General features: G+C 38.4%; 1 protein-coding gene across 2 annotated transcripts; it reads right to left on the minus strand.

Annotated features, from left to right (window-relative positions):
- Positions 1 to 1,007: 1,007 nt before the first annotated feature.
- On the minus strand, positions 1,008 to 14,192 carry LOC148307640 (uncharacterized). 2 transcript variants are annotated; one of them, XM_088263035.1, is made up of 8 exons: positions 14,024 to 14,192; positions 13,587 to 13,659; positions 9,880 to 10,157; positions 8,672 to 8,863; positions 8,353 to 8,436; positions 7,119 to 7,257; positions 2,209 to 5,798; positions 1,008 to 1,453 (listed from the first exon to the last, which is right to left on the minus strand). In XM_088263035.1, the coding sequence occupies exons 1-8, from the start codon at positions 14,105 to 14,107 to the stop codon at positions 1,430 to 1,432; spliced, it is 4,464 nt and encodes a 1,487-aa protein (XP_088119161.1). In that variant the 5' UTR covers positions 14,108 to 14,192; the 3' UTR covers positions 1,008 to 1,429. The 2 variants fall into 2 exon arrangements, with proteins under 2 accessions (XP_088119161.1, XP_088119160.1); XM_088263034.1 differs by having other exon boundaries at positions 2,209 to 5,801.
- Positions 14,193 to 14,566: the final 374 nt, after the last annotated feature.

A 14,566-nucleotide genomic window follows, 5' to 3' on the forward strand; every position in this document is an offset into this window, starting at 1 on the left:
AGAGCGCCACACCACTCTGTCCTTGCAAACATTCTTCGCCTCTCCCACGTTCATGCATCTCCGCATACATACCCGCCGATTGTTACGACTCCTAACCTGACCACTTTCAAGTATTTGGCATACCTGATCGTGCCATGTTTTTCTCGGTCTTCCTCTGCTTCTTTACCCACTAACATTCGACTCATAAATTTGTTTTACCGTTCTTTCCTCACTCATTCGTTCTACATGTCCAAACCATCTCAACACACCTTTCTTAATTTTATCGATAATGCTCATCTCAGCTTTGCATTCCTTCCTTATTTCACTATTCGCACATCTATCATACATCGTTTTGTCGCACATTCTTCTGAGAGATCGCATTTCGACTGCATTCAGTCTCTAATTTACTTGGTTACTACGATTAATTAAAGAAAGGAAGCACCTACTCGCGACTATCTCCAAAAGACGCGCCGAATGGATCGGCCACGTGCTAAGACAAGAGGGTTTCCTGCATCAAATAATAGAGGGGACGATCGAGGGAATAAACGCCAGAGGACGCCCACACTACGAATACCTAAGCGACTTATACAAAGACATGGGCTGCTCGACGTATGAGGAGCTGAAGAGGGCTTCCGAAAACAGACGAGAATGGCGAAGGAGATGTCATCTATTGCTGCAGACCAATCCGCAGGATTGAGACCAGAGAGAGAGACTCGAGGAAAGAACGGTAAAACAAATTTATGAGGCGAATGTTAGTGGGAAAAGAAGCAGAGGAAGACCGAGAAAAACATGGCACGATCAGGTATGCCAAATACTTGAAAGTGGTCAGGTTAGGAGTCGTAACAATCGGCGGGTATGTATGAGGAGATGCATGAACGTGGAAGAGGCGAAGAATGTTTGCAAGGACAGAGTGGTGTGGCGCTCTATCCTCTCTGCCTACCCCTGCGGGGAAGCGGCGTGATGGTTAGTTAGTTAGTTAGTTAGAGAGAGACTCTAATTTTAAAATCAAAGAAAGAAAAAAAACGCAATGCCATAAAATTTGTTTTTATAAAATAAATAATAAATCAATAAACGTAAATCATTACAGTATGTACAAACTAAAGACTAATTTAAATATTACATATTTCACTGTTTACATATAAAAGTACTTAAAATAATATTATTAATGTCGTAAGTAAAATTTCACTAGCACAGGTTTCATTTACAGTAAGCTATAAATAAGTGGAAAATTTAAATTATATAAAATTACATGTACAAAGAATAGTGGACTTGTTTGAGGTTGATTTGTAATCCATCGTTGCCATATAGCTGCCCATCACTCGCGAAATGGGCACGTGAGTATACAAATTTGTACATTAATGCGAACATATGATTTTCCCTTCGCTTGTATACAAGTGCCCAGTCGCCCGTGATAGGTGATCTATGCTGGCCCTGCACTGTCTGTAGTCCATCACAGCAAACCCAGTTGACTAAGCTGGAAAAAAGATATATCTATATTAACACATTGTTTGCGGAAAATGCTTAAAAGCGTCTTTTTAAATACTGTTGGTAGAGAGCGGGAGAAGCCTATAAGCGTTCTATTTGCTTACTTTTGGTAGAGCACGAGAGACGCCTGCAAACATTGTACAGATGGGAATTGCGTTTGCGGTTATTTGTGATTAGTATACTGAGGGTCGGGCGGCAGACTGTCAGAGTATGAGTCTTCTTCTAACACTTATCTGCACCCTATGGTGCATAGGGCACTGCATCGTATTAACGCAGTGTTATCTTGACCGTTACCTACATGAAGGCAAGGTTCATCACTCCTGCGCTTCAGTGATCAGTGCAGGGTAATATTAAATAAATATAAGAGTGTAAAATCATTAATATTTCCCCCCTGGGAATCAAACCCGGGACCTCCAGCACGGTAGCTAAACATTAAACCACGGAGGCGGACAATAACTGGGCGGAGAATAAATAGGGTTAAATTTTTTTTAAATTAATGTTTCACTTAGTAAATACAACTATTTCTTAAAATCTACTGTGACACGTGTTTCGATGCATTCCGCATCATTTTCAAACACTGACGTGTCACAGTAGATTTTAAGAAATAGTGGTACATACAAAGTAAAACATTAATTAAAAATGGATAGATTTTACCACAAAGTGACTGCCGAATCAATAAATGAAATTTAAAAAAATTCTTTACGAAATAAACAGGTAAAAATTAGGTATTAAATAAAAACTTACGACGCCTTGTTTTTCCTTTTCCCTTTCGAGAACCAGCTGAGTTTGTCTCTGATCAAACTTCACCACGGCTGCCAGTACTTTGGCCAGCACCATGTTGTTATTGGAAGGCCCCGTCAAGTATTCGTAGAGAATGTTCCGCAAGTACTCCAGCTCCGTATTTTCCTCCATAGTCCTGATATGATTCAGAGAAACGAGGGCTTCATCCAGCCGGCGCTCCAGCTTCTCATTGGTCAGCTTCAATTTTTCATTTTTCTGCTCTGCTGATCTCAAGTTGGTGTCGCCGGATCGGCTCATCAGCTCCAAGTCGGCCAACCTTCCTTCCAGGTCCATTTTTTCGTTGATAGCCTCTCTTAGCTGCGTGCGCAGGCTGGTCAGTTCGAAGTCACTGTCGGAGTTGGTGGCACCGCCGACGGATATCCTGTCGTGCCTGTCCATCGAGGAGTTGATCTGGTCTTGCAGCTCCAATTTTTCCTCGATCAGAATCGAGTTTTGACGTTCTAGGTCTAATAATTTGCTGGAGATGTTTTCGTTGTTTTTCAAGTCTTCCAGTAAGAAGGAGTTCGCTTCGGTCAGTTTTGCGATCTGCGACTGTAGAGCGGAGACATCTGATGCTTCCGAACCGGGAGCGGCAGCGTTGAGGTTATGTCGGTAGCTGACTTGCGCGATTTCGCCATTGGCCTCCAACTCTCTGATTCTATCATTGAGTTGGCTGTTATCTTTGGAGACCTTAGTGAGGTGAGCTTGCAGCCCTTCAATATCGGCTTGCAACTTGCCCTTCTCACCTTTCAGCGAATGGAATTCCTCGAGAATGCTTTTGTGTTCAACTTCGATCTTCTCCAACACCTTTATTTTGACATTCATCCGCTCAGTTTCCGCCTCTAAAGTCGAGAATGACTGATTCAGATTATCAAAGTCGGAACACCTCAGTTCCAACTTCTCGCATTTATTTCTCAGCGAATTGTTGGTTTCCTGTAAGGACATCAATTCTTCGTTAGTCGAATCTTCCACGCTTCTATATTTGTCTTGTATTTCGGCGAGACGGACTTCGAGGTTTTTCTTTTCAATCTGCAACTGGTCGATGGTTTTAATTTTTTCCTCGTACTCTTGAAGTTTAGAAATCAACTGAGATTTTTCCGAGTATTCTCTATCCTTTTCGGATTGCACATTGGCCCTTTCTTCGTGCAAACCTTTAAGATCGGACTTTAATCTAGATAATTCGTCCTTGAGAGAATCCACTTCAGATTTTCTAAGACTAGTAACATGGGTGAGTTCCTTCTGTAATGATTCCTTTTCCGTGATGTATTTATTTTTGTCGCTGCTCGCTTGCGAAAAATCATTCTCTATTTGTGACAATCGCATGGTAAGGAATTCAGTTTCCAATTTTGACTCTTCAAACTTGGTTTTCATGGCCTCGAACTCCCCTATCTTTATATCTAGGTCGGCCACTTTTTCCGCAATAGATTCTTTTTCTTGTTTTAATCGAGTACACTTCTCCTGCAAACTGTTGTTCTCATCCAAAATGTTGGACAGTTTGACGTTCCACTCTTCGCTGTTGTCCGAAAACTCTTTCAATTTTGTCGCGTTTCCTTCGGTTTCTGCTTGGAGCTTATTCAACTTCTCTGTCAATTCGAATTTGTCGCTGATCAGTTTGTCTTTTTCCGAATGCAATTCCTGCGTTTTTTTCTTGAGGTCTTCGATCTCGGCAGTGTACTTAGCGATAAGTTGGTCGGTCTCTTTGGTTTTTTTGGCATCGGCTTTTTCCATTTCCGTGATCCTCTGTTGGATTCGAACCTTCTGCGCCATGATGAGAGAATGGGACTCCTGGAGAGCCGCCACATCGGATCGCAGGGACTCCATTACGGCGGTGAGCGTTTCGCATCTGGTCACTTCCAGATCATATTTATCTTCCAAGATGGATACCTCTTCTTCTAGATTGCATTTGAACACTAGAAGCTGTTGGAATTGAGAACCTAATAAGTCGATCTCGGCTCCGCGCGTTCTCAGATCCGTAGCCAATTTGTCTTTTTCTTTTTTCAAATCTTCGTACGATGTTTTGAGGTGTTCGTGTTCCTCTATATTTTCCACAAGTTTGGAAATTGTTTCTTCGCATTTAGCCTTTTCACTAGCTAAAGTATCGCATTTTGTCTTTAAATCTTCTAGTGCGGCCAATTTGTCATCGTACTGTCGCATCTTCTTAAAGTACTCTTCCGAATCGTTACCTCCAGAAACATTGGCGAGTCGATATTCTAATTCCTTAACTTTGGCACACATTTCTCGCTCGGACGCAGAGTACTCCGACTTCAACCTCTCCAGTTCTTGGTCGGCAGACCCTTCCGAACGTTCCGTACTATTCTTGTCACCTTGCAAACATTCAAGTTGAGTGTTTAACTTTTCCAACTCTGATTTTAGAGTATCATTATCAGTACACATTTCCTGGAGTTTACTTTCTACATCGCGGCATTTGGAATTGACAATATTTAGTTCGTTTTCTAAGGATTCTTTACTACTGAATACTTGCTCAAATTCAGACTTCATTTTATTTTTCTCCTCCAGCAAGTCTCGGTAACTCGCGGTCAGGTCCTCCTTCTCCCCGTTGTTTTTGCGTAAATCTATAAGCTCTCTTTCTAAATTGGCTATTTGTTTATTTTTCCTGGAGGTTTCGTCTCCCAGGATTCTGTTCCTGCCCTCCAGGAAGGTGTTCCGGTCAATAAGGGCGAGTTTCTCGCTGATTTCCTGCTTCAGCTGCAGCTCTGTGCATTTGATATTTTCCGATAAGGAAGAGCACCGTCCCTCCGCATCGTTCATCCGCAGTCGGAGTTGGTCGAGTTTGTCTTCCAGGTTAACGACGTGGACCTTGGTGGCGTCCAAGTCGGCGAGCTGTTGGCTCATCTTGAGTCTGTCATCCTCCAAGTCTTTGACTTCTATTTTCAGGTTCTCTATGGTAGTTTCGTTGGACTTAAGTTTAGAGTTGGCCGCAGAGATACTGTCTTTGAGGATTTTGATTTCGTTTTCCTTAGTTTCAAGTTCTTTATGTACGCTGAGTTTGTTCTCGGCGAGGGAAATGACGTTTTCTTCTTCTCTCTTATTGAGAATGTCTACTTTGTCCGCTAGGGATGATATTTCTAATTTGGCTCGATCCAGATCTGCCTGGATGAGAGCGATATCTCGCCCCTTCTGGGCCTCAAACGCGTCTAGTTCTTCTCTCAGTTTCCTCTCTTGGTCCCGAGATTGTGTAAGCTCTTCACTAATAACTTCTAACTTGGCTATCTTACTTTCTAAACTCTCCATTTCCGTCTTCTTCTTCTCTAGCTGCGTGGAGGATATTTGTAGCTCCGTGGTCAGTTGAGAATTTTTCTCTTTTAATGTTTTGATGGTCTCCTTGCACTTGGAAGTGAAGAGTTCTAATTTTTGTACTTTGTCGGAGAGCCTTTGCATTTCCGCGGAATGTTTATTTTCTAAGTCTTCGGGGAGGGGAGGCTGCTTTGGTTCGCCGCTTTCTCGACTATCGCCGAATGTGATGAGAGGTTTTTCTGGCTCCGAATCGACGGATTCTCCATTACTCGGGGCAGTTTGGTTGGCTTTAGCGGAATCTGCTGTAAAAAAGCAAAGAGTATGACTATAATATATATTTATATAAATATATTTATAAAAAATTTATTTATAACCCTTATCCGCACCTAATGGTGCATAGGGCACTGCATCAAATTGACACAGTGTTATCTTGATCATTACTTACATGAAGGCAAGGTGATCACTCTTGCGCTTCAGGAACCAGTCCAGGGTTATATTAAATAAATATAACAGTGTTAAATCACTAATATTTATTTTCACCTCCCCCCCTGGGAATCGAACCCGGGACCTCCAGTATGGTAGCTAAACACGCTGACCATTACACCACGAAGGAGGACAAATAAATATATATATATATATATATATAATATATCGTTCCGAACATTTTTAATTTGTTGCCTACGGATGTTGAGGTCAAAATAAAATATGGAACAAAGGCAAAATAAAGGAATGGGTGAATGATCAAGAGTTATTTTATTAAAATTGTAAAATGTTTATATTCTTAATTTTTTTCTCTTTTTTTGGGTGTATATTAGGTTAGAATCATTAAAAATCAAAAAACATGTATTAAAAAAGAACTCCACCGACAAGACACACAAGGCGGGTCTTTGAAAAAAAAAAATGTTCTAAACATGTAAAAATTGTGATTTAAATAAATGTATACCGATAAAACAAATATCCGAGACAACGAAATATCTTCGAGACAAATTTCAAGATGATCCAAATTGATCATTGATATACAAACACCATGGTATAGTCGGATAGATGCTCGACTGCGAAACTGGCGACGCGGGTTAGATTCCCCCCCATTGCAAAATAAATTCAAGAAATATTTTTATCAATTGGTCTGAGGGTTTATGATGTATTTTTCACATCTACTTTCCCTTTCCTTACTATTCTACCTGCAGATAAGGCTCTAAAATAGAGGCTTTTGCAGATTATTTCTTTGAAAAATAAAAATAAAACTTAAACCATCCAATGACAAGTTATAAGCCCTGTACATATGCCCAGACTTCCATATTCTTCATCATTTATGTTGAGATATAAATAGAAAAATTCTTGCCAGGATTCAATTAACACATTGTTTACGGCAAACGCTTAAAAGTGTCTTTTACATACTGTAAGTAGAGTATTTGCTTACTTTTGGTAGAGGGCGAGAGACGCCAAAAACATTGTACAGATGGGAATCAGGTTTGTGGTTACTTGTGATTAGTATGCTGAGGGTCGGGCGGCAGACTGTCTGAATATAGTCAGGGTCAGGGTTGACGAAAAAAACCGCGCAACAACAATGTGTTAATAATAGTCAGGATTATTGGAGACCAGGAGTACATGAATTTTACCTTCTGTATGTGAATGAACTGCGGCGTCAGCCACACTCTGCCCACTGTACGATTGTAGGAGTTTAATCTTAGTTTTTAGAGATTCTATCTTAATATTCTGCTCATCCAGCTCCATTCGCAACGCACTCTCCAGGTGAGCCTACAAAAAGAAAAACAATTTCGAATTTGAATTACATTACTAGTTCCGACTCTAATGTACAGAAGTGAAGAATGAGTGAAGAAGAGAGTTTGCAAAAGAAGGATGAAAGTAGACTAAATGCAGTCGAAATGTGATCTCTCAGTGCAGCAAAATCATGTATGATAGATGTCCCAATGGAATAATATAAAAAAATAATGCAAGGCTGGGACAAGCATTGTCGATAAAATTAAGAAAGGTGTGTTGAGATGGTTTGGGCGTGTGGATTCAATGTGTGAATGAAGTCAGAAAAAGGAGCAGAGGAAGATCGAGGAAAACTTGGCATGATTAGTTTTGTCAAATACTTGAAAGAGGTCAGGTCAGAAGTCAAAATAATCGGTGGGTATGGATGAGAAGTTGCAGTAATGTGTAAGAGGTGAAGAATGTTTGGAAATCACTTGTTCAAATCGGGTTGTGGTCCCGTGGTTAGTGTCGCGGACTCTTAAGTCAGAGTTTCTTAGTTCGAACCCACTCTATCACAATTTGATACCTATTTCTAATAATTAGCCGCTTAGGCTCATAGAAATAGTATGAAATTTAAATATAATAAAAACACAAATATTTCTTTTTAATAAAAAAAAAAGAAGACAGAATGGTGTGACATACTATTCTCTCTGCCTATCTCTTCGGGAAACGGCGTGATGGTTGGTTAGTTAGATAACTACCATGTTATCTTGGGTGCAACCAATGTCTTTTTAACACATTGTTTGCGGGAAATGCTTAAAAGCGTCTTTTACATACTATAAGTAGAGAGTGGGAGACGCTTATAAGCGTTCTATTTGCATACTTTTGATACAGCGCGTTTTGAGACGCCAAAAAAATTGTTCAGATGGGAATCAGGTATGCAGTTACTTATGATCAGTATACTGAGGGTCGGGCAGTAGACTGCCCGAGTATATATTAGGGTCAGGGTTGATGAACAAAACCGCCCAACAAATGTGTTGATAGTATATAAATAGTACCTAAAATTTTCATCAGTATAACAGCTTCATCCTATGTAATGTTGTGATGTGTGATTGATGTAAATAAATTAAGGAACAAGACTAAAGTAATGAGTACCTTGGCACTTTGTTCTAAAGAACACTGCTCCCGTAGTTCCGAAATCCTTCTCAAGGCTTTATCTTGAGTTTCCACCAACACCGCCTGAAAACAAATCAAATTCGATATATTTCTATAAATGGCCCTATAACAATGCAATGACAATGCAGAATTCTCAACTAGTTCTCAGCCCGAGTGTGACTCGGGCAAGGAGTAAGATAAATCTTTATTGCAAAATCCTTACTTTTTCAAGGGGTTATGTTATATGGATAGTTCACGATTGGAGTCCAGAAGGTAGAATCGGAATGGAGTAATGATGTACTGAGGGAAAGCATCGTACCCTCGCCTTGGCGTTCTCCCTCTCCAGGTTCCGGTAGTGGCGGGCGAGGTCCGTGTACCTGCCGCGGTACTTGTTGTACTTGTCGCTGGAGCGGCGGTACGCGGCAAACAGCTGCTCCTTGCTCACCTTCTCCAGCTGCGCCGGCACCGCCACGCTGTCCTCCATCTCGCTCGCCGACACATCCAGATCGGACTGCAAACCAAACGTGTTATCGGCAATTTAGTTATGTATTTGGGAATTATATAGCTTATCCATTAACCGGATCCACGCGGTTCACATAACCGTATGTGTTTTCACAAAACATGCCCCATAAGCGTATGTGTTTTTATATTGCTCCAAGTTTCGAATCTCAGTTCAACTTGGAGGGATTTTTTCATGGCGTGGAACTTTGGATATTTGCGATTTGGAGATTTGACATCTCACTCTCGACGCTATGCATCGCCAGTGGGTAAGAGTGACACACGATGCGTGGTTTGATTTATTTATGTTACGATCTTATTTGTTTATATTACGATATATTTCAAGAATAATGTGACACAAGTGTATTATAGAGTACCAAAAAGGCACAATGAATTCCATTGAACGTTTTTGTTTAGGAAAATAAATGTTTCTTAACTAAACACACGATAAAAGTAATCATTTGAAAAACTGCGAAATACTGCCGCGCACTGGCGTCTCTCAGGAAAAAAGTTAACGCAGTTAAAAGGTTAAAAAAAATATAAAAATGGATCATTATCATGATGTGTTATTATTGGCTAATAAATTAATATGAAAAATCACAAGACTATCGGTAACATTCTTATTGAAATCTATAGATAAGTAAGGGAGATATGCAGGTATAAATTTTAGATATTTTCATTAATTGATTTGGCAGTCACTTTGTGGTAAAATCTATTCATTTTTAACTAATGTTTTACTTAGAAATTACCACTTTTCCTTAAAATCTACTGTGACAGGTGTTTCGATGCATTCCGCATCATTTTCAAACACCGATGTTTCAAACGCCGTGTTTGAAAATGATGCGGAATGCATCGAAACACGTGTCACAATAGATTTTAAGAAATAGTGGTATTTACTTATATTTATGATATTTTAATAAAATGAAATATGGACACTGAAAAAGGGATACAAGAACCATCAGTGATGAGGAGTAAGACGGGGAAGAATATTAAAAAAAAGTAGTATTAGAAGTTGTTTTGACGATTTACCTGCAGGTGATACATCCCCCCGGGGGACTCGTAGCTGGGGAGGCGGAAGGACACATCGCTGGCGTTGGAGCTGTTGGAGAGCCGGCGCAGCCGCGACGGGGCCGGGTACGCCGCGGCGCCGAGCGGCTCCGGGCTGCCGGCGGGCAGGTGGTTGGCCCCCAGCGGCGGCACCGAGTCCTTGGCCTCGTCGGAGCTGCGCAGCGGCGAGGGCGTGCTGGTCAGGGACACGTCCTGGAACCCGCTGCCCCTGGGACGGTGCGGCGAGTTCTGGGGCGTCTCTGCAAATGGACATTTCAAAAGAATGTGAGAATGTGAGATAATTGAAATGCACTCCCTCAACAACAAATACATATTGACAACATTTTGAGTGTGTCCAAATACTTGTTCACAAAATCTGGATTATCTCCAATTACAGGAGTTATTTTCATATTATTTTTTGACATTTCATCAAAGATGAAGAAGAATATGGAAGTCTGGGCATTTACGGGGCTTACGACCGTCATAGGCTGGTTTGAGTGATCACTTTACACACGTGTAACATTCACCAATTCTACCCATTATTGACAACCACACTACTCAAATTCTTCGAAGTTCTATATATATGAACCAATTTAGAAACTTTGTTCTTGAATCACTAGAACTTCACTAGAGACATCTATTGGTGAGATGTAAAGAAGCTTTTTTATTAAGCAGAAACTCTTATATTAGTATGTGAGATTCGAATCCCGGATTATAATCACACACATGAGAAACGCCAGAAAATACCATTTTCATTTTTATAAGCTTAATAATAAAAATGAAAATGGTATTTTCTGGCGTTTCTCATGTGTGTGATTATAATCCGGGATTCGAATCTCACATACTAATATAAGAGTTTCTGCTTAATAAAAAAGCTTCTTTACATCTCACCAATAGATGTCTCTAGTGAAGTTCTAGTGATTCAAGAACAAAGTTTCTAAATTGGTTCATATATATAGAACTTCGAAGAATTTGAGTAGTGTGGTTGTCAATAATGGGTAGAATTGGTGAATGTTACACGTGTGTAAAGTGATCACTCAAACCAGCCTATGACGGTCGTAAGCCCCGTAAATGCCCAGACTTCCATATTCTTCTTCATCTTTGATGAAATGTCAAAAAATAATAAATACATATTGATTTATTTATAATATCAACATACTTTTTTCCAAATAGAATTATTGTATTAGAGATATGAGTAAGAGAACATGGAGCTGGCAAAGGAAGGATGAAAGCAGAGTGAAGGCTGTTGAAATGCGCTCCCTCAGACGAATGTGTGGGAAATCATTGTCTGACAGAATAAAAAAAAGAAGACGTAAGAAAGGAATGTAAGGCCGAACAAGGGATAGTTGAAAAGATTGGGAAGAGTTCTTTAAGGTGGTATGGATATGTGGAATGAATGGATAACGAGAGAATGACTATGAAAATATATGTGACGAATGTAAGCAGGAAAACAGAGCGAGGACAGCCGAAAAAGTCTTGGCACAATCAGAACCTAAAATCTGATAGTGTCAACAATCTGCGTAATCGGAGGGCATGTATGACTAGATGTATGGATGTGAAGGAGGCGAGGAGTGTATGTCAGGACAGAAGAGTGTGGCGTTCTATCCTCTCTACCTACCCCTGCGGAAACAGCAGGATGGTAGAAGTAGAAAGAAGAGTTCAAAGGTAAATTAAGTAAAAAAAGGTATTTAAAAAAACATAGTTTTATATGTATAAAACATGCGCGTATTTTAATGCAACGTTGTGTCAACATTTCAAAGCAATTGGTGAATAACTTGAGGAGATATGAGATTTGGAACAAACAAAAATTGATGTTTTTATTTATATAGATTATATTGCGGGTATACTGGCAAAGTAGTCCGCCTCCGTAGTGTAATGGTCAGCACGCTCGGCTACCGTTCGGGAGGTCCCGGGTTTGATTCCCAAGGGGGGTAAAATAAATATAAGTGATATTTTCACTGTAATATTTATTCAATATTATTACCCTGGACTGGTACCTGAAGCGGAGGGCTGATCAACTTTCCTTCATGTGTAAACGATCAATATAACACTGCGTTTATATGACGCAGTGCCCTATGCATCATTGGGGTGCGGATAAGGGTTTTATTATTATTATACTGGCAAAAAATATTAACTCTAAAATCGCTGTTATTTAAAGCTTTTTAGCCTGAATAAAATACCCGCTATTAAACACAAAGTTAAATTAACTTTTAAAACCACATAAATATGACATATCAAACTATTTTGTATTTTGCCAGTTTATAGAATGTTGAAAACTTTATAATATGCATCAATAAGTCAAAATTGCATATTTTCGAGTTAATGTTTTTTGCCAGTACACACATCGCTCACTCCTTTCAAGAACGTCATAAATCAAAAAACTTGATTTTCAGGAGAACGTTTTTAAAGTATGAAAATATAATACAATGTATTGAAAATAAATACTAAGCCACTTATTGAACGTTTTACTGTGCAACAGATTTTTCAGGTAAAACCTGAAGGTTTTTTCTACATTTGAAAAATATTTAGTTTTTTGAAAAAAATAATTAAACAATACATTTTCTTAAAAATGCAGAAACAACATTTTTTGCCCTGTAGCGGGTAAATATTAAGTTAAAAATATGCCTCTTTTGCTGGGATATAGTACATTTTCTGGGCATTCCGTAAAACATGCACAACTGAAAATTGACAAATTTTGATTTATGACGTTCTTGAAAGGAGTGAGCGACATGATATACAATAAATAGCACACATTTACATATACATCTTATTGTCAAAAGAGCATTGATTATATTTTTATTTTTATTTTTTTTAAAAGAGAAATATTTGTGTTTTTATTATTTACACAAATATTTCAATTTCATACTATTTCTGTGAGCCTAAGCGGCTCATTATTAGAAACAGGTATCAAATTGTGGTAGAGTGGGTTCGAACCGGGAAACTCTGACTTAAGAGTCTGCAACACTAATCACAGGACCACAACCCGACATAAATTACGCAATAAAGTTGTACAACCTGCTTCCATTATCCATAAAGTCATTAAAAAAAGAAACCAAGTACAAAAGAGCCGTTCATAAATGGATAATGGAAGTGGGTAGATCTGAAATAGATCGCATCATTCGGCCACATCGTATTTGATTGCATATCATAAACAATTTTCTTTCATTATAATTTTATAAATAAATAATGCAAAATGTGTTATTGTAATGAGTAAGAGTATGATGAAATAAAAATAAATAAATTCAAGGTTTAGAATTCTTCTTCTAACCCTTATCCGCACGTAATGGTGCATAGGGCACTGCATTGTATTGACGCAGTGTTATCTTGATCGTTACTTACATGAAGGCAAGACGATCACTCCTGCGCTTCAGGGACCAGTCCAGGGTAATATTAAATAAATATTAGAGTGCAAAATCACTAATATTTATTTTCACTCCCCCCTGGGAATCGAACCCGGGACCTCCAGCACGGTAGCTACACACGGTAACCATTGCACTACGGAGGCGGACAAATTTTATGTACTCTGTAATATAGATTAATTCTCATAATTCACTAATTGGATTTGAATTCTCCTCTCATCAATATATGCAGTAAACGGATATTGTTTCATTATAAATTCATTAATTATTTATATAAATAAATATTCACTAAACGCTCAAATACTTATGTATATTATTTTTTTTACTCACCATCATCTGCTATTGAGAACAAATCATTGTTTGATATATCCGAAATACTGCTTGAAGCCGATGTCACAGCTGCCTAAAAAATAATATAACGACAGCAAAATTGTATTTCACGAAAAAACAGTGTCTTACATACAAACGCATTCAAAGATAAGGGTACCTATCCGAATCTGATAAAAAGAGTATCATTAGCGTACATTCTATTCGAGATAAGACACAGAATATAATAAACAGTATTTTCAATCGATGGCACACTTCGCAATGAACAGAAAAATTACCGTAAAAATGAACGGATATTATTTTTCAATAATCAACACAGGATCTCTTGGTTTCTCGTGACACATTTTCACAATTTACTATAAAAACTATTCAAATACAACACTTCGACACACCTTTTTATATATTTGACGTAGAGTACACATTTAATTTAAGGCAATTACCTGGGCGGCTTGTGCAAATTGTTGAATTCTTTGTGGAGAGGATTTTACTTCCTCGGCGATTTTGTCTTTAAGTTTTTTAAACATTTTTATTATTAATTATATTCGCGTACTCGATGACAGCTCTACATTGACATACGTGTAAAGGTCGCCATATTTACAATCCAATTCCACAGACTGCTTTGCAATCTCGAATATAATGAAGAAAAATATGTCGCTACTGTACTTACAAGTGCCTACAAAAATAATTATTTCTCTATTTCATACAAATTATAACAAAAAAATTAATAACATTAATTTTGGAATGTATATTCCTAAATGTAAAATTATTTGATTCATCCGAAAGAAAATAATGATTTTCCTATAATCAATTATAAAATATATTTGGTTATTCTTCAATTAAAATTTGATCTTTATTTGAAAATATTCTTTAATGTCATGAGCGAAAGGATTATGTTAGCGTGGCATATATTTTTTATTGGTGATGTTTTAAAGTTATCGGATTAATGTTGCTATAATAAAAATATGTTAAAGGTAGCCGATTTT

The sequence above is a fragment of the Brachycentrus maculatus genome, unplaced genomic scaffold (assembly GCF_059751285.1).
Source record: "Brachycentrus maculatus isolate JH-2025_06_01 unplaced genomic scaffold, ASM5975128v1 h1tg000196l, whole genome shotgun sequence".
Classification (NCBI taxonomy): Eukaryota; Metazoa; Arthropoda; class Insecta; order Trichoptera; family Brachycentridae; genus Brachycentrus; species Brachycentrus maculatus.